Source organism: Carassius gibelio, chromosome A19 (assembly GCF_023724105.1).
Source record: "Carassius gibelio isolate Cgi1373 ecotype wild population from Czech Republic chromosome A19, carGib1.2-hapl.c, whole genome shotgun sequence".
In the NCBI taxonomy this organism is placed as follows: Eukaryota; Metazoa; Chordata; class Actinopteri; order Cypriniformes; family Cyprinidae; genus Carassius; species Carassius gibelio.
In genome coordinates, this window is record NC_068389.1 from 25,167,349 (window position 1) to 25,188,332 (window position 20,984).

The 20,984-nt window shown below is 35.1% G+C and overlaps 1 protein-coding gene across 1 annotated transcript in view; it reads right to left on the bottom strand.

Moving 5' to 3' along the window:
- LOC127935626 (sodium/potassium-transporting ATPase subunit alpha-3-like) overlaps window positions 1-19,479 on the bottom strand; it is a 31,140-nt gene extending 11,661 nt beyond the window's left edge. Inside the window, exons 1-8 of the mRNA XM_052533698.1 lie at window positions 19,155-19,479; window positions 9,938-10,054; window positions 9,609-9,668; window positions 7,152-7,355; window positions 6,201-6,314; window positions 5,743-5,877; window positions 4,097-4,214; window positions 2,117-2,385 (exon numbers count right to left, since the gene is read on the bottom strand). Of these exons, the coding sequence (XP_052389658.1) occupies window positions 2,117-2,385; window positions 4,097-4,214; window positions 5,743-5,877; window positions 6,201-6,314; window positions 7,152-7,355; window positions 9,609-9,668; window positions 9,938-10,054; window positions 19,155-19,160 (1,023 nt within the window). The 5' untranslated portion in view covers window positions 19,161-19,479. The remainder of the gene's footprint in view (window positions 1-2,116; window positions 2,386-4,096; window positions 4,215-5,742; window positions 5,878-6,200; window positions 6,315-7,151; window positions 7,356-9,608; window positions 9,669-9,937; window positions 10,055-19,154) is intronic.
- Between the last annotated feature and the right edge of the window lie 1,505 nt (window positions 19,480-20,984).

Below are 20,984 nucleotides of genomic sequence, written 5' to 3' on the forward strand. Positions count from 1 at the left end.
ATCGCACCCTTATGGCAATGTTGAGATGCTTTCTTTAATCAATGAAACATATAAGATATAAGTTATAAAAAAGTCTAAGTATATAAGTTATAAAATAAGTTATAAAGAGCAGCACAACTGTTTTCAACATTACTTGAGAAGCAAACCAGCATATTAGAATGATTTCTGAAGGATCATGTGACACTGAAAACTGTTAACAATTCAGGTTTGCACCACAGGAATAAATTATATTTAAAAAATATTCAAATAGAAAACTGTTTTACTTTTTTTTTTTTTTTTCAAGAGACAGTTGTGTACATCTATAGGCTATGGCACAAATTATAAGGGGGTTCAGAAACATATTAGTGAAGTATTAAAAAAAAGTGACTTTTTATTATTTATAAGCATTGAAGATTGCAAAACGTTTTAAAGAAAAATCAAGGTAGTGGAGTTTTTTTTTACAGTCATTTTTTTCTTACAGTCATGGAATTTTGCTAAAAAAACAAAGAGCTGAAAAATAAATGTAATAACCTTAGATTTGTAGATTATGTATTTTTGTAATTTAAAATAATAGCTAACATTTACTGTAAATAAGTATGATATCAAATTTGCCAGTTTGGTCCAAAAAGCATTAGAAACCTTACAGTCAAAAAATATTTGTAAAAAGTCTCAGTGTCGGTGTATATAGCATGCATATTCAGCATGCATATTTGCTTTGCATTATGAATTACACATTTCTGAATGCAGTGAAGCATGAAACCAAGCTTGACTTCTGCGTAGAGTATGTTTGAGGTCTAGTTGTGCATCGCAGCAAGAGGCACAGGACAACCCCGATGCACAGCCAGAGCCCCGGCGGTCTCTATGTGGCAGCCACTAGCTCGCACAGGCAACTAGAGATACCACAGAGTAATACTTTGTCAGATTTTCATATTGACCTAGGCTTTCAACAGTGAGAGTCTGTAAAAGAACACAGGAAGAGAAAGAGAGGAACAGACAGGGAGAAAGAGAGACAGTGATAGAGTCACGAAGAGTCACAGATATGGAGGATTAGAGAGAGGGAATACAGTTCAAGAACACACACGATGAGCGTATACTGACACCACACAACCACAGACGAGAAGCCACAACACTCACTAACACTGTCAAGAGTTACACCCAAGAAGAAATCAACCAGAGACCAAAAATGATTCAAACACACATTCAAGTGGGAGAATATGTTCAGAATGGCACAAAAAGTAGTAAAAATAGTAACCTCCCCTGACTAGCTCTGCAAAATTAAAAGAAACTAAATTAAACCAAATTTTTTTTATCTACTGAAACCAATTTTTTTATCTACTGAACGTGCAAAAATATATATATATTCACCTGTGATGAAACATTATTTTGCATAAATGTTTTAATTTTATTTTTGTATGCAAAACAAATAATTAGACAAAAATAAATAAATAAATATATGCATGTTTGTTATACACAATATATATATATATATTGTCTAATTATTTGTTTTGAATGGCAATATTTTATATATTTATTTGATTATTTTTAATTCTTTATTTACTTTTTTTTTTTTTTTTTTTTACATAAAACACTATCGTTTAAAGGTTTGGGGTCGGTAATATTTCTAATGTTTCTGAAAGAAGTTTCTCACTTAATTATGCATTAAATGAAGTCCAAAGTGACATTTAAAGACATTTGATTGGCTGAATAAAATAAATATTTTCTTTAAAAAATCTTACTGACCCCAAACTTTTGAACGATAGTGCACATTTATTAACTGACATATTATTGTCCCTTGTGAATTTATTTAGCAAATATAATCTAGCCCTCTACTGTATATATTTATCATTGCATATGGAGTAATGTTATACATAATACTTTGCATAATCAGTAGGGAGTATGCGGTACATTCTGTGCAGTATGTAGTACTGTACGTACTATGAAATATGTTAATATGTTGTACGTCCATTTCAAACATGCCATGAACAAAAAATAAACAAATAAAGATGACGACAAATAAACATTAAGTCACAAATTATACTGAAAAATAACAATAAAAACATGTACGTGTCACAAAAACACTTGCAGGGACACCAATACACACTAAAACCCTGAGACTGAGAAAGAGAGGAGTCCTCACAGTGACGGTGGCCAGCAGTCCCTCAGGCACATTGGCGACGATGATGCCGATGAGGAAGATGACCGCCTCCAGCCAGCTGTAGCCCAGGATGATTGACAGGATGAAGAAGGAGACGCCCAGGAAGACGGCCACGCCGGTGATGATTTGGATGAAGTGCTCGATCTCCTTGGCGATGGGGGTCTTTCCGGTCTCTAGGCCGGAGGTCAGAGTAGCAATGCGGCCCATGACGGTTCGGTCACCGGTGCACACCACAATCCCACGAGCGGTACCTGACAAGAGAAGAGAACAGAAGGACATCGTTACAAAGATCACGTGACATTATCCCAATTACCACATGATGCCTTAGCAAATATATAAATAAAAGTACAGGAAATATTAATCTAAGTTGATATTATTTTATTGCGTGTGAAGAAAGAGTGATAGAATGTGTGACCTACAGTATACTGGTATACCTACAGTATTATGCAATATTTCTAGTAATACATAGATTGTACAACTTTTAGTTATAGGTTTGGCAGTAACACTAATGTTTCTATTACAGGGCAAAGGAAATCCCTTATTTTGATTAATATAAAAACCACCATACAAATTTTTGGGTTGATAAGACTTTTTGATAAGTCTTTCATGCTCATTAAAGCTACATTTATGTATTTATTTATTTATTTTAATCAAAAATACAGTAAAAACAGCAATATTTAGAAATATTATTATTTAAAATAATAGTTTTTATTGTAATATATTTTGTAATGCAATTTATTCCTGTGATCAAAGCAGAATTTTCAGCATCATTACTCCAGTCTTCAGTGTCACATGATCCTTCAGAAATGATTCAAATATGATTTACAGCTCAAGAAGCATTTCACATTATTACCAATGAGGAAAACAGCTGTGCTGTTTAAATTTTCTTTTTCATGATTCTTAGATGAATATAAAATACAGAAGGACAGAATTTATTTGAAATAGAAATCTTTTGTAACATTGTAATGTCTTTCAAAAATATTAGTATAAAAAAATTATTATTTTAATGAAAATAAATATTTTTTATTTATTGACCACTACCGCATGGTGCTATTTGAACCTCTCTTTAAATACAAAAACACTTTATCCTTAAGAAATTAAAATTAATGTTAGCTCTTTGTTTTTCATTTAAAAATATCCAGTATGACATCCTGATGTCTTGTAATGACATGAAAGAGTTCTGTGTGACATTCTAGAAGCCTCATAATGAGCTTGTGTAATCCTGTAATTCACCACATGGTGGCAGGAGAGAGTCACCCTGAAGTCAGTCTGAACACAAAGGAAGGACATTGTCTGAGATCACCAAAACACTGACACCCTGCCGAGCAGAGGGCATATGTGAGGTCTCCTGACCCATCAAAACAACAGCATTACGCAACTGACAAGAGCTGTATCTGAGAGGGAAACCAGGCATTTCTGAGAGAACTATACATGTGAGTGCTTTCATTGAAGCAGCTAGATTTTTATAATGAATATTAAACATCTTTCTGAAGGTAGAAAAAACCTAAAAGATTAGTTGAACAAATGATGAAACCTCATTTGGAATGATGTAGAGGAGAAAATGCCATTAGCTCCTGCAGTATTATTCATTTATTATTCAGTAAGATCTGAAATGATTTGTGTTTCACCATCAAAATGAATCCAAAAGAGTGACACAAAAAGAGAAATGTGTGAAAAACGAGGGCGTGAGCAATTGCGTAGGCAGTAGACGAGTGGCGAGATGGGGCGCATAAGTGAGAGGTTGTTGTCATGACAACAGTTTCCCTCTATGGCTGTTTCTGGCACAAAAAAAAAACACCAGGGAAAAATAGAGAGATTGGAAAGGGGTGAAATGAAGAAGAGGAAATCGATCGGAGAAGATGAGTTCATAAAGAACTGGAAATGAAATAATAGAAAGAGTGTGAGTGACACAGCATGGAGAAAGAAATTGGAGCAGTGATGCAGCTGCTATGGCAACCGTACCCTCAACACAGTTGGTGGAGAAGAAGGCGATGTTACGGGTTTCCAGAGGGTTGTCATGGGTACAGTCAGGTGACCTGGTCTGAGGCTCTGATTCGCCCGTCAGGGAGGAGTTATCAACCTGAAAAATAATAAATCAAATAGATATATACCGTATGTGTGTGTAACAAACTGCTGTTGGTTTGACTGAGCCTTGTCTGAAAGATTAGAAGTGCTTTCAAATATTAACAGACAGACAGACAGACAGATAGACAGATAGACAGACAGATAGATAGATAGATAGATAGATAGACAGATAGATAGATAGAACGACAGATAGACAGACAGACAGACAGACAGATAGATAGATAGATAGATAGATAGAACGACAGATAGACAGACAGACAGACAGACAGACAGACAGACAGATAGATAGATAGATAGATAGATAGACAGACAGATAGATAGATAGAACGACAGATAGACAGACAGACAGACAGATAGATAGATAGATAGATAGATAGATAGAACGACAGATAGACAGACAGATAGATAGATAGACAGATAGATAGATAGAACGACAGACAGACAGACAGATAGATAGATAGATAGATAGATAGATAGATAGATAGATAGATAGATAGATAGATAGATAGATAGATAGATAGAACGACAGATAGACAGACAGACAGACAGACAGACAGACAGATAGATAGACAGACAGACAGACAGATAGATAGACAGACAGACAGACAGACAGACAGATAGATAGATAGATAGATAGATAGATAGATAGATAGATAGATAGATAGATAGATAGATAGATAGAACGACAGATAGACAGACAGATAGATAGATAGATAGATAGATAGAACGACAGATAGACAGACAGACAGACAGATAGATAGATAGATAGATAGATAGATAGATAGATAGATAGAACGACAGACAGACAGACAGATAGATAGATAGATAGATAGATAGATAGATAGATAGATAGATAGATAGATAGATAGATAGATAGAACGACAGATAGACAGACAGACAGACAGACAGATAGATAGACAGACAGACAGACAGATAGATAGACAGACAGACAGACAGACAGACAGACAGACAGACAGATAGATAGATAGATAGATAGATAGATAGATAGATAGATAGAACGACAGATAGACAGACAGACAGACAGACAGACAGATTGATAGACAGACAGACAGACAGACAGATAGATAGATAGATAGATAGATAGATAGATAGATAGATAGATAGATAGATAGATAGACAGACAGACAGACAGACAGATAGATAGATAGAACGACAGATAGACAGACAGACAGACAGACAGACAGACAGATAGATAGATAGATAGATAGATAGATAGATAGATAGACAGATGGATAGATAGATAGATAGATAGATAGATAGATAGATAGATAGATAGATAGATAGATAGATAGACAGACAGACAGACAGATAGATAGATTGAACAATAGACAGACAGACAGACAGACAGACAGATAGATAGATAGATAGATAGATAGATAGATAGATAGATAGATAGATAGATAGATAGATAGATAGATAGATAGATAGATAGATAGATAGATAGATAGATGTAAGTGTTCATAGTAAATATGTCCATCCATGTTTTTGTGTAGCTGCTGTACCTTGCATCCATGACCAGAGATGATCCTGAGGTCAGCAGGGATCCTGTCTCCTCCCTTCACCTCCACCAGGTCACCAGCCACCACCTCCTCAGCGTTAATCTGGAGCTTCTCACCTTCACGGATCACTAAAGCTTGCTGCGGACCACACACACACACACACACACACACATCAATTTCAGCCCCCAATGACTCTAAGGCTAATGGAGAGATTAAAGATGCATTAATACAAACTGAAGGCGTCAGAGACTCAGCGCTGGAAGACAACAATTAGGATTATGACCAGAGAGGGAAAAAAGCAGAAGTTTTTTGGAGTATATTGGTTATTTGAGTTGAATATATTTTGAGTTGAGAAGTAAAGCTAGAAATATGCACTGAAAAAGTTTGTCACTTTTAAATGATCACTTAGGTCAAGTAGGACTGGGAATCCAAACTGAGGTTATTAAAGTGCTTTGGTGTACCTGGGGAACCATGTTCTTGAAAGACTCCATGATCTTTGAGCTCTTGGCCTCCTGGAAGTAGGAGAAGCAGCCAGTGATGATGACCACAGCAGACAGCACGATGCCCAGATACAGCTGTAGAGCAGAGAGAAGACAGAAGGGACAGGTTATCAAATGAATGTGGAGAAAATCCTCAAGTCACAGACCTTTATTTCTCTTAATCACCTTGTTTGCATTTGTGCTACCCAAAAATCATTCATCTGAAGCAAACCATGAATACATATGACATCAAGGCAGTTTTTCCTCTATATTTTGCATGCATCAATGTTTCTTTTCCTGTTTCTCGTCGCAGTGTTTATTCTAATAACAGTTCATAGAAGTACAGTAGGCAATGCAATTGGGAATATGAGACAAATTATTACAAAATGATTTTTTCTCCATGATATAAGGAACAATCTTAGTTTTGTTATTACTTTGAAGAGTTAGTGTTTTAATTGAGCTATAAAAACTCCAAGATGCCACATACTGAAAAGTGTATGGTAAATGTATAAATGGTATGTAAATGTAGTAATGAAATGCACTGCCTTTTAAAGGTGTGGAGTCAGTATCATTTTTAAGGAGTTTGATTCAACAACTGTGTGACACTGAAGACTGGAGTACTGATGCTGAAAATTCAGCTTTGCATCACAAGAATAAATTACATTTTAAAACATATTCACTTAGAAAATAGTTATTTTAAATGGCAATAATATTTCACAATATTTTACAATATTTTTATTTTTTATTTTTTTTGTGAGAGAGAGGGACCGAAAATGTTTTGTCTTAGAATTAATTTGCTAAATCTAAATTGGAGGGGCTGTTTTTATTTTCAACCCAATCTCTCGACTAGGAACGAATAGGATTACTGATTATGTCACAAACATGGCCTTCTCTAAAAAGCAGCATAATGCATATTTTGTGCAGTTTCCTCACATTGTCATTGGCAGGGTCGTCCTCCGTGGCGGCCTGGATGGCGTAGGCCAGGAAGCAGAGGATGGCTCCGATCCACAGCAGGATGGAGAATCCTCCGAAGAGCTGTCGGCAGAATTTGACCCACTCCGGGGTGGTGGGGGGTGGGGTAAGAGCGTTGGGACCATCCCGAGCGAGGTACTCCGCCGCCTTGGCATTAGTCAGACCCTTCAGGGGAAAGGAGAGAAGTAATCTGATTCAAGAGTTCATGTCAAACACTCCTGCACTGCCACTAGAGGGCGATGGTGGCACAGTGTTTAAGGAGATCTGTTGAGATCATAGACAGTAAAAGAAATGGACACAGCGACCCCATTGGAACTCAATTGAGACAAGTGAAGCCCATTTTTAGGGTTTTTTAGCACTTCCGTTTCTGACACGCAGACTCAAACGAAGCTTGATGACATCAGCAACCTGTCTGACAGATGTTAATCTTCTAGTAGCTGTGCGTGCAAACTGCCATCGTTAATCTTGCAGAGACGGCGAGCTTGAGCGGGGAGTTCTTTTTCGTGAGTGAGCAGGAGTAAGTATTCTGATTAATTATTTTGTATAGTATTTTAAAATGTAACGTCAGTACGCTATATTAAGTTAATTGCCTGCGAGCTTCTCCTCCTGTCTGTACGGTAATGCGACAGAGAGCCGAGTGGTTATGACGCAATCGTTAGCCTATTTTTACAAAAACTGTTTCTACGGGGCCATAATGTAACATAGAAGGTAATGGAGCCCTTTATACATTGTCGTGTATCTTTAGAAATAAATAATGGACAAACAGAGTCTTTAAACGCCTCAGATGTAAAGTTATTTGCTATCAAAGTGACGCCAAAATGAATGGGAGTCAATGGGAATGCTAACGCAAGTGAAGTTCTGCTACAAGATGGCGGCACATGGCCGACTTCAACTTTCGGTCGACTTCCTTGCCACCTGGTTTAGATCACAGTCCCTCTTTTAAAACATTAGTGCTTCACATAAACTCACTAAAGTGAAATTAGTTCACTGTTAAAGGCATAGTTAACCATAGTTAAAATTCATACAGGTTTGGAGCCACTTGAGGGTCAATGGAGACATTTCTGGGCAGACTGTCCAACTTAAGTTGCTTTAGATGAAGCTGTGAAACCTTACATATGAAATAATAACCAGATTTATATATATATATATATATATATATATATATATATATATATATATATATATATATATATATATATATATATATATATATATATATATATATATATATATAAAATAGTTTATTGAAGCTTTAGACCAAAATGTTTAAAAATATAAAATGTTTCCAGGTTTTTTTTTTTTTTTTTGAGTTTCATATTTGATACATCAGGCTTTTATGGCTCATATAGTATGATTATAGTGAGAATATGGAGCTCATACTTGAGGATGAAAAAAAGCTCAATTGCATTCAGAGGCCCAAACTGAGCATAAATATTATGAAATATATATATATATAGCCTAATAATGCATCTTAGTGAGATGATATTTAAACACTTTGTTTTTTTTACTGTGGGGAAAAACATATATGAGCAAACAAACATCAATAAAAGATGAACATCCGTTAATCAGAGCCCTGATGTGTCTACTTTTGGTGTTTTCTTTTTCTTAAAAAGTCTTGCGTGTAATCAAGGATCTTGATATATTATGATATAAAAGTTATTCTTGTGTTTATTCATTAAAAAATATAATTATTTCACCTCAAAAAAACATGACAAAAGGCATGTAAATTGTAAACGAAAAGATTTTCAGCAAGTTTTGATCTTGTTGATCATTTAGAGGACTTGGACATTTTGAGTATCAAATATGATTCCGAATAGATTTTAAGATTAATTCAAGCTTTACGTTCCTGCAGTGCATAATAAAAGTTTGACTGTCATGTTAAAATTAAACAAAGCTTTAACTTTACATTGTAGGTAATAAAGCTGTAGAATTATAAGAATTAATTCATTTTAATTTGACAGTACAGACTTAATGCTACAAGATTAAAGGAAGTCAGAACAGTTCAATATTTTAAAACTAAATGGAGGCTGAATGAAAACTTCATTGACTTACATTGTATGTGACAAACACAGAAACTTTTCAAAATATATTTTTTTAGATCTCACAGAAGAAACCACTCCATATCAATTTGTTGATTCTCAGCATATTATTATTTTAATCTCATAATACATTGATACTTTGATTCTTAGAATTGTAACTATATTCCCTAAATATTACTACTTTAATCTCAAAATGTTATGACTTCATTCTCAAACCCACACATTTATTCTAGGAAAAAGCCTTTTGTGAAAGAGCCCTTATTCTTGTTATACTATTTTATTATTATTATTATTTTTTTATGTTGCACTACAATACCATCATATAAAAACAGCTGGCTTGTTTACATGATTTCAATGGTTTAAATTGTGAAGAACTCACCTGTACAATGTCAGTGTTGAATTTCCGGCATACTTCTTCAATTGACATCTTATGCTCTGTCTGGAGAAAAAGAGAAAAGAGAGTTTATATTTATAAAGAAAGGATGAGCTGCGACCGACCGCAAAGACCACAATCTTGCTACATTAGATTCAAGGCAAAACAGTGTATGAAAATTCATTTACGAGGCAGTGAACTCACAGTGAAATTACACAAGTGAAACTGAACGTACAATATAAAATGATTCACTACAGGTCACTGATTGTCAAAGAGTGCATTTAAAGATTCATACAAGAACACAAACATGTATGATATGTGTGGATGTGTCTTACCAGTGGTACTTCCTTCTTCAGGTCATCCAGATCTTTTCCTCCCTTTCCCTTTTTGGGAGACTCCTTCTCATTTGTGTCCTGCGTGGTAGCCACGCGGTAGCTGTCCGACCGTCCATACTGAGAAAAAAAAAAGTATGATTATTCTTGGTATAAGCTACTTAATCAGACCTAGAATAAAGTCAGCTAACACTTGGATTTATTAATCTAAGTTAATATTAAGTTCAACATTTGCTAATACATTATTAAAATCAAACGTTTCATCTTTATCTAAACCCTATTAGAAATTAGGACAATTTCATACATTTTCTAGCCCATACAAATACATATGGTATGTATGTGTAATACATTTTTGGACATATATATCATGCAGGTGTATATCCATGAAAAAAAAACATCAATACATGTTGATATTGTATTAGTAAATTTAAAAGAAAGACATGTATTTAAAAAAAAGATGTGTATGTTGTTTAAATAAAGCTGCATATATAAACAAAATATATATTGCTGACATATGTGACCCTGGAGCACAAAACCTGTCTTAAGTCGCTGGAGTATATTACTAGCAATAGACAAAAAAAAAAAAAAAAAAAAACATTGGGTCATAATTATAAATTTTTCTTTTATGCCAAAAATCATTAGGATAATAAGTAAAGATCATGTTCCATGAAAATATTTTGTAAATTTCCTGCCGTAAATATATCAAAACTAAATTTTTTATTAGTGATATGCACTCCTGTCCTGAGGAGGCAATGCTTTCCATGAATGAGGATGAGAGAGGAAATGGCAACAGATAATGGTTCATCCACTATCTTGATTATCTTTGAAAGCGTGAAGCTTTAACAGGAACCCCATGCGGGATACGGGGGTTGTGTGAGCATGGGGGCCATTGAGGGTGGTGTAGTGCACTTCAATCCACATTAGGGCTTTGCATTGATGTGGCATCCCCTGATTTGCCATGTGTGCTTCTGTGACCTATTTTAGCTTGAATGCACAACCAGACGGCATTACAGTCAAATCCACCATTACGCACACCAGCATGCTTACATGATAATGTGCAATACTTAAAATGCATTCATAAATGATTCTGATGTTGCTTGATAATATTGCATTCTAAACAACTAAAACAATATTAAAGAAATAAATTGTCATGAGAGCTTTGATTTTAATACATTATGGCCACGCCTGAATAAACTTTATCCAAAGTGGTTATTTAAATTTTACCATCGACGGATAATGAACATTGAATTGAATTATTTAAAATAGAAATAGTTTGTATTTTATTAGCAGCTTTTGTCATTTATACCCATCATACTGTTCAACTCTACATAAAAAATTCTATAAAAATATATAATCAATGAATGATATAAAAACTAATCTATAATCTAAAATGAATGATTTATGCTTATTATACGTTTTAACTTGAATTAAACAAAAACTATTAAATAAAAAAAAAAAAAAATTAAATTAAATCAAATAAATTTACCCAATGGTAGCTTTTAAATTAGTAACTCAATAATATTCAGGAACTATTATATTATTAAAACAAAACACGGGGGAAAACAAATCAAACAATCCTTAATAAACAATGTAAAAATATTGAAAACTTTAAATGATGATAAACTCTGTTTAAGTGGCAGATTATTTTAAATAAACTATGTTCCAGGATTATTATAGTTCACTAAAACTAAAACTATAGAAATAAATAAATAAACAAATAAATAAAAGATAGTGTTATTTAAAAAAAAAAAGTTAACTGAATAAAATTCATCTAGTTTCCAAGGCAAGATTTCTAATTTTCATTTAGTTCAATTTATGTACTAAAATAACTCAAACTAAAATTGAAATAAAAAGTAATAAAAACTATTTAGACCTGAATTAAAAGAAAGCTAAAATGAGCATGAGTAGAAAACCTAGAGTATCGCAGTGATGCTAAAATAGCACTGCTATTTTCATCATCATGTTTAACTGACAGTATTTCCTTTGTTAAAAAAAGAGAGAGACAAAAAAAAACAAGAACTAATAAAAATTAAAACCCAAAACACTACAAAAAACAAAAAGGGCAAGATTGCAGCATCTTTGTGGCCGTGTGTTGAAACAGTCTGACCATCTGTCAAGGGTTTTTCCTCTTTCTATCCTCTGGGTGAGACGGCAGTGCAGGATTAAGACTGTTTACTACCGTCTGGATTAACCTACTGAACAACCGTAATCCTGCTCCTGCTTTTCTCTTATTCATACATAGAGATCGCGCAGATGCTTTGAGATACACTGTATACTGTCCATTTGTATATGTATTTTGTCTTAACTCATCCACTTGTTTTGTTATTTGCTGTCTAATGTAGTCTAATCAAGTTTATAGCACAGCCATGTTCTGGTACACAGTGTTATCGCTGTATCGTCATTCATGAAACATCATCAATTCGACTGCATGCAGTTCTCTCTTCATCGCTCATGAACACGTGCATCACAGTTACAGACTCAGACTCGGTCGTGACACTGAGATCAGACGAGGGACACGTGCACATTCATGTTCAAGCCCATTGGTCGCTGTGCCATAGGATGTGTGGAGAACTGTAGCTGCTCCACACCAGTTAATCCAGTGGGCTTGGTCTCAAACCTGATTAAGATTACGTTGTCTTTAAAAGATCCACGACTGAATTTTAAGAGGTTTCTGGATGAGAGCTTGAGTCTGAGACCATCATGTTAATGTTACAGAAATAGTTCACTCAGAAATTCAAAATCTGCCATCATTTATTCACCCTCACGCATAATATACAGTAACTATAATAAGGCCTTTCATTCTCACTGGAATTCACTGATTACGCAAACATGGTACGCAGCAGTGTGGAGGTATGCAAATATATTTTGACAGCCTATCATAATTTTCGGACCGAACATTTTGATTACAAGAACATTTTATGGTCCTACACCTTCCACAGATGATATTGATACATAGAAATGAATTTAGACCACTTAACATATTGATTGCTATCTGGATGTGAAGAAACTTTCAACTAGCACAACAAAAAAATGTTTTTGAACCAAATCACCTTCCCTGCCTGGTGATCATGGATAGAGGCAACTCTTTAAAATTATCAATTATAATAATTTTCTATTCATGTACTCTATAAGACTTGATTGCCATATTGCAAGACTTTTTTGGTCAAATGATTCACTATAATAATGATCTATCAAATCTTTAAATAAAACAAAGATTACCGGAATACGTTTTACCAGAAAATACAGCCTTTTTCTTTCAAAATTTCACATTTATTTCAAAGTATCATACTTGCCGCTAGCTCTTATTATTAGTTCTTCCAAAGATGAATTATGAAATTAATAATTTCCTCACCCTCATGTTGTTCTTAACTTGTCTTTAGATTTATTTGAGGAACAAACCAAAATGCAACTCATTACTCACAGATTGGTTATGCAAGATTTGATGTCAATGATGCAATGAATCTGGTTGTCGCATGTCTTGTAACTGTTGTGAAATTTTAGATTTAAATATTTGTATATTCACATAACACAACTAAGATTTGTTTCCCTTACAAAAATCTACAATGGGAAGTTTTTTTGTAAATTAGTAATTAGTCAATTTTACAATTAATTACTCAATTAATTATCTAATTTAATTAACTTGAGGATATGGAAAAACATGCAGTAATGGATTACACCCTCCATAAAGCTTCTAAAGAAACCTTGCTTCTGGATAACTACACATACCAATAAAACAAACCACGTATGAATGCTGATACTAAATTACTAATTAAATATTAGAGCTATCCATTATGTAGCAGCAGAAAAGCTAAAATCATGTAGTAAGAAAAATGTGTGGTGTTTAATTTAAGTGCACTGAGTTATGTCCAGAAATGAAGCATACTGTGCATGCATTCAATTTAGCCAAAGATGAAGCAGGTTTCCTAAATGGTGTTTATGAATGGATTCCTAAAGCATGGGTGTGAATTAAAAAATGTAGTAAGAAAGTGTCTGATAACAGATGTGATGTACACTGCAAAAGATCAAACTTTTAAATAAAGATTATACGAGTATGCATTGCATGAAAATACCATTTAAGCTTTTCTTTCTACTACAAAAATCCATGTTTAATTCAATGTGTTAATTTTCAACGATAATTTAAACATAAATATATATATATTTTCATTTAATTTTAGTGTCAAACTAGATTTTTTTTCTGTAATATGTTACATAATTCACTTGCTCACTTAAATGAGTGAAATACTACAAATAAACCTTGATATAAACATGAAGAAAAATAAACATTACATGTGTGCTATATTTTTGTTCCATACATATTTTATAACTTCCTTGTGGCTAAAAATGCCATAATTGTTTTTGCTACATACATTTTTAAGGAAGTAGAATTTAAATCTTAGTATAATAATACTAAGTGAATAAATAGCACACACCAGACCGTTTGTTAATGCAATTGTGGTCACTGTGTTTTGCTAAATATACAGGAAAGCAACCTTGGCATGGGACAAACTGATTAAAACCTCCTATTGACATTTGAGGGCCAATCAAATAAGCTTACTGGCTGACCTTGAAGGTCCTACAGGATATGACATCATGTTGGCGTCTGGTAAATTGACTGATATCGTGTCTGCTAGCTTTGCTTCATATGACCCCGGGCTTGGACACAAAATAAGGCATGATTGTGTGCTTTAGTGGAAAGTATACGCACACATACATATCCAAAATCACTCAATGAGAATGAGCTATTGAACAGCATCCATTACACAACCATCAATTATAAGATTTTCACCACTAGTCTGTTTTAACATTCTTGGATACACAATTATCAGTCATGTAACATCTAAAGTTATGTAAACAGATATTTAAACTCCATTGTTGCCATATTTAAACAAAATGATTTATTAACAAAACAAAATGGTGGCAGACATCAAAGTGAAATTTTAGGAAACTAAAACCAAAAGAAAGCTTGGTTTCACACTAGCAGATGCCATTCCTGCGATTGTAAATATCCTGATCACCTGCAGTGCCCTTGAAGCCTTCAGACAAGCTTGTGTCTTTGAATGCATGTCCCAAGGGCATCGCAGAGTCACTCTCCAAGAAACATTCACATCATATTAATTACGGACAACCCTGAGCACCTGAGCCTCCTACAGCTGCTTGCTTCACTGCTGTTCTGAAGGTGACACCAGGTAACTGCCTGACGTTACCCCATCGTTCCCCTCTCCTGCCCTACTATTGGAGTACATTTCACAAGAAATATACTTTTTCTACTTCAGAATTTGTTTAACGGGGTCATGAATTGAGAAATCTATTTTTTCTCTATCTTTTGACATATAAGAAGTCATTTTACTTTACATAGATTCTGTAAGTGTCAGAACTCAAAACCTTCTAGATATGATGGCTTATATGACAGCCAGTACATCTGAAAATGGCTTATATAACAGCCAAGCTGCTAAAACGACTCGTTTTGGATCTTGTCACATTATGACATCATAGTGTGCCGAAAGCCCACCTCTTCAGAAGATCAACGCCTACTCCTGCATCACTGCCTCTAGCAGACGAAAAACACAGACATGTGCCTTGCTTCTAATCCTAACATTAGGAAAGAGTGGATGAACTTTATCTTTAATAAGAACCTGGCCATTAATTTTATTTTAAATGACAAAGGCATTTGAATTAAGATATACATCATTAAATGCAAAAAGTCTGGCTGTGCTTAATGGGTACATGTTTGTACCCATTAAGCACACCCCTGTTCCCATTAAGCCCACACTGTGTATTATTTAACAAATTATTTTTTATTTTAAAAAATCTTTTAAAGGATAATAAAAAAAAACAATAACAACAATAACAAATAAAACACTAAAATCAAGCAACAAGGCATTCATGTACAGCTACGTTAGTAACACAATTTCAAAAATCATATAAAAGAAACCAATAAAACATTTCATTCATGGTGATGAACACAGAAACTAGCCTCATTATGAAGCCTCTTATGAAATGGATGTCATCTTATCTATAATCTCTTAAGGCTGGAATACACTGATTTACAAAGAAGTTGAAGAAGTTAACACTATTGTCAAAAGTCAGAGCCAGTCTACAGATCTGAGTTGACAGAATCTATAGCAAATCAATTAACTTAACTTAAGGTGACAACCATCAGTTAATATTTCAAGTCTGATTCTGAAGTATTTGCAGCTGTGCGACTGGTCTTCAAAGAGCCCAAAAGAGCCGATGTTCCATCTCTCTTTATCTCCTTGCACTGGCTACCGATTGCGGCTCGCATTAAGTTCAAGACATTGATGCTTGCATATAGAACAGCCACAGGCTCAGCACCCCTCTACTTCCACTCACTATTACGACATCCCCTCCAGAAGTCTGAGATGCGCTAGTGAGCGACGCCTCGTGCTACCATAACAAAGAGGCTCAAAATTACTTTCCAGAACATTCTCGTTCATCATTCCTGGCTGGTAGAATGATCTTCTCAATCCTAACAGGAATGTTGAATCCCTGACAACTTTCAAGCAACAGCTGAAAACTCATCTCTTTCGAAGCTACTTGACTTCATCATCAAAAAATAAATGTAAAAAATTATTTATCTTTATTTATGCCTTCTCTTTCTAGCTTGTACTTATTTGAACAATGTCTAAAACTTGGTATTACGAGCACTTCCTGTGTCTGTTTGCCTCTTTAAGAAGAATCGCAATATGTATCCCCCAATTGTAAGTCGCTTTGGATAAAAGCACGAGCAAAATGACTAAATGTAATGTAAATGTATTAACAAAGACGTTCAGTGAGGAAGAGTTTAAAGAGAGCACACTAAGCTTAATTTTACAAATTTCATGTAATATTTATTAATTTGTCAAGATTTAGCTAAATAAATTACCTAGGTCATGTATTAAGTTCATACATATTTTATTATGAAACAACTATTATTAATGATATCTATGAGATTCTACTTTTTTTTTACTGATGTCACACTGAAGCTGTGTGATTTTCATAGTAATACACTCTTAAAGCTCACGTTACAATAGTCTAAAATCTTTAAAACATTACAGCATTGTAAAATCACAGACCAGCAATAAACTGTCAATTTATAATGTTATGGCTATAAAAAGTACTAGGCAGGAATGCCTCTGAAGTAATATATTAGCATAGCACACAATCTTATACAGCTAGTCAGTTTACTGTGTTCTGTAGCATCTGCACTGTGTTGATCTTTTATGATCTAATGTCATTATTTCCCACATCAAAGTTCCTGATTATAATATGCAAAAGTCTAATAAGTAACCTGCTCCCCCTCCCTGCCAGTACTGAGAATGGAACCCACAACCTTCGGGAAATAAGGCTTACTCTCTAACTGCAACCATAACTACCCCAGGTGTTAGTTAAAATAGCAGCTATCATTTTTTTTTTTTTTTTTTAAGAAAAAGAAAACTTAAATTGTAGAATTGACTATGTGCTATTCCTAACATAGTCAACCTCCAATTCAACTAACACAAATTGCCAAAAACCCTAAGCACCTAAACCTCTTACAAAAACTCACTCAGCTGCTTCTCTCAAGGTAAGACCTTCCTGTAACCCCATCATGCACTTTCCATGCTCATTTTATTCTCCTCGACTCCTCCTGCATCGGTCCACCACCCTCTCAATCCCCAAACCTTCATTTTGGCCCCCAGTGCATTTTGCCAATCAAGCAGCCTCAAGCTATTGATTGATAGGTTATTGACCAATCAATCATCAGCGTCTACGAATACGACCCCGCCCTCCCGTCATCACCGCCCTCGTGGCGCTACACAGACCAATCGCGGATCTTGTTCGGGAATTTCCACTCTCATTGATCAGCCTCCGCTTTGACGCAGCCACCGACCGTCGAGCCCGGTTACCCCTCCGGACATCACGACCGATATATCAACATGTCAAAACGACACAGAAACCGAGAGACAGAACATCGCGTGGCGTGCGATGGAAAAGGTATCGAAGGACAACATGGTCTTTGCGTCACAACATCACCATTTCATTTCAGAATTCATAATTTGTTTATTTTATTATAAATTTTAGATATTCGGTTCTGGTTATTGCAAGGTCGACAAATAACTAACGTTAGCTAGAAGGCTCTTGGTGTGACAAATGAGTTCGATATATTCGCGCTTCAGTTGCGTGAATCAACCATTTTGAGGCAGTTGTCCGCGCGTCTACTGACCAATTCGACTCTCTTTGGGATTTAATTCTCGTCATAAATGTGATACATGTTGGACAGTCTGCTGTTGAACTATTGAAACGGGTCAGACCAGATGAAATCATCAAATCCATGCCTCCCCTCCCAACCCCACCCCCATCCCATCCGTGGTTAACGCCTTTCATTTAGGAATATCTCCTCAGACTTTCCCAGAAAATACCCAGAAAATAATTGTCGAAAAACTTACCTGGATAAACAAGATGTCGCTTTCCTAGCTATAAAACGTTGTTGTCATCATTAAAAGGGAAATGGTGCATTTATAAATAGTGTAGGCTATTTAAAATAAAAAACAAGCAACTGAGTTCACAAATCAAAACTGATCACTCAGGTTTTGCCGTCATTTTAAAAACATGAAAATGACGTTAAGGGCAAACGGTCATTTCTGTGGTCGTCAACGTTATTTTCCTCACGCGCTGTTGTTTGACAGATCGAAGTGAGGCGCGAAGAAACGTTATAGTAGCTTACTACTATTACATGTGCTATTGTGATATCTTACCAGAATGTGATAGTAGTTATCACAGTTAATTTGGATATTTCTTGTCATTTTTGCGTTTAACGTTAAATCAGTAACGTTACGCCTTTTTGCATCGAATGTGACACGGTTAGCGCCTAATTTCTAGCTTAGATGCCAAACGCCTTAGATATTATCTATGTAGCTATATGTCTCATATGCCAATTTGTGCAATTCTATTCACCAGTAGGCTATTCTTCATTTGTTCCCTTTAACTGCATCATTACGCATCCGAAATGGCGCAATTGCCACACGATAGAGCAGCGTTATTTCATATAACGTAACGTTAGTGTCAACGATGTTAAACCCGCAGTCTGTGGTTAAAACGCCCACAGTAGGCTATAACTGATTAATATAAAGCAATACGTTAACTGAGAACGGAATGCCTAGGCTACATAATGACACGTTACCATTCTGAATTATTCTTAATGTGTATGGAATGCAAAATGCAAGGATTTTAAATAGATTCTTACCCCCATTTTGGAGCCGTCAGTCGCTGTCTCTTCAGTCTTACAAACTACGTTTGGTTTCAGTCAAGCAGGGGAGAAGAAACAATGATGCTCTTAAACTGATACCGACGGGCAGCGTTTGAATGACCCTTTGTTTATAAATTAAATCGAAATATTCTTGAAGATACCATGCATAGCATTTTATTACAAGGGATCTTCATGAAGAATAAACTTAAAGAAGGGCCCAAGCTGCATTGGTTTTTAAAAGCACATGGGGCTGCCTTTAATATAATGATTGAAGAGCATATGCAGCGCAGAGGATTATGAAGCGACTCTGGCTGAATGATGCCGGTGAGATGAAGAACCGACGCGCTCAGTCTGACACTCTGTGTCCTTCCGCCGCTAGTGCTTCGGCCAGAACTTCTTATCCCTCCGCGAGCGAAAGTAGCCCCGTAAACGCCTGTAGTGTACAGACATGACAATGAGATAATGTTCCAGAAGAATCTGGTTATATTAAGAGAATATTGCAAGTGTGTGTCTCCAATGAAAAATATCAGCAGACACTTGTTCGATTGCATACCTGAATCGAAGATGGATTATTATGCTGAATCATGGCCGAATCATTGGACAGGCTAATGGACATAGTATTTCACAAACAACTAGAACCCTTGTACTACAGTGATGCTTTTAGCATGTACCATGGTATCATCCGAAATTCTTTGAGTGCAAATGCCATAGAAGAATGTGGTAATCAAAGCAGTATTTTTTATTTTTTCTATAATACGTTAATATAATAAAACATCCAAACAGTTCTCTAAACAACTGTTGTCAAGGATTGTCATTATTTATACTGAGATGTTGCTATATACATTCGAAAATCAAGGTATTTGATTTGCATATAGTTCCATGAAGAACCTTTTTACTTCCATAGAACTTTTCCATTCCACAAAGGGTTCTTTACAGTAGATAAAGTTTCTTTAGATTATTAAAAATGTTCTTCACACTAAGAAAAATTGTTATTTTAAGAACTGTTCACAGAAATCTCCCTTGCCAAAATGGTTCTTCTATGGCATTGCTGTGGAACCCCCGTTTCAAAACTTTTATTTTTAGCTGTATAGGCTACAATGGTTTTCTCGATTACTTATAAATCTGTTCAACAAATGATCAAAAGCTTCTCAAACTTATTTTGATTCTTGGCATATATTCCAGAAGATCAGCCAGTGTAACAGCACTATTTGTTCCCTGAAATGGACTGAATATTAAAGCTGTGTGGGTGTATTACAGATAGATATAGACAGAATTAAAAAGAGAGAAAACATAATAACTTTTCAAAAATATAATAATGGGATGTAAAAAGTAAATATGATGGACTAAAGGTTTTTAGGTAGTGTTGGTTGTGTGTGAGCGAATGTTTCTTGCAATGAAATGGTGATTATGCTATCTATTAGTGATAAAGACTGGATATTTGTGATTGTGTGTATGAGTGGCAGATAAGGGCCAACAGATACAGCGATCAGGTATCTTTAAAAGCAGTGAGAAAAAGTCAAACACAGGCAACAAAAGAGTTATAAATGAGCTGAAGAGACAGAATGAGTCAGCCATCTAATCAGTGTCTGAATCGAGAGACAAATGGATGAAACAAACTCAGGATGACATGAAGATTTCAAGCGCTTCACCACATGCAGGTGCTAAAAATAGATTAATGAGGACTAAAATAATCAGGGTCACACCATTTATCTGAGAATCACATTTCCAGGATGGATCCTGAAAACCAGACCTCACTATCACCATCAGTGATAGCAAAAAAAGTTGTATTAATATTAATATTTATTTAAACGCTAATTTAAACAAGGC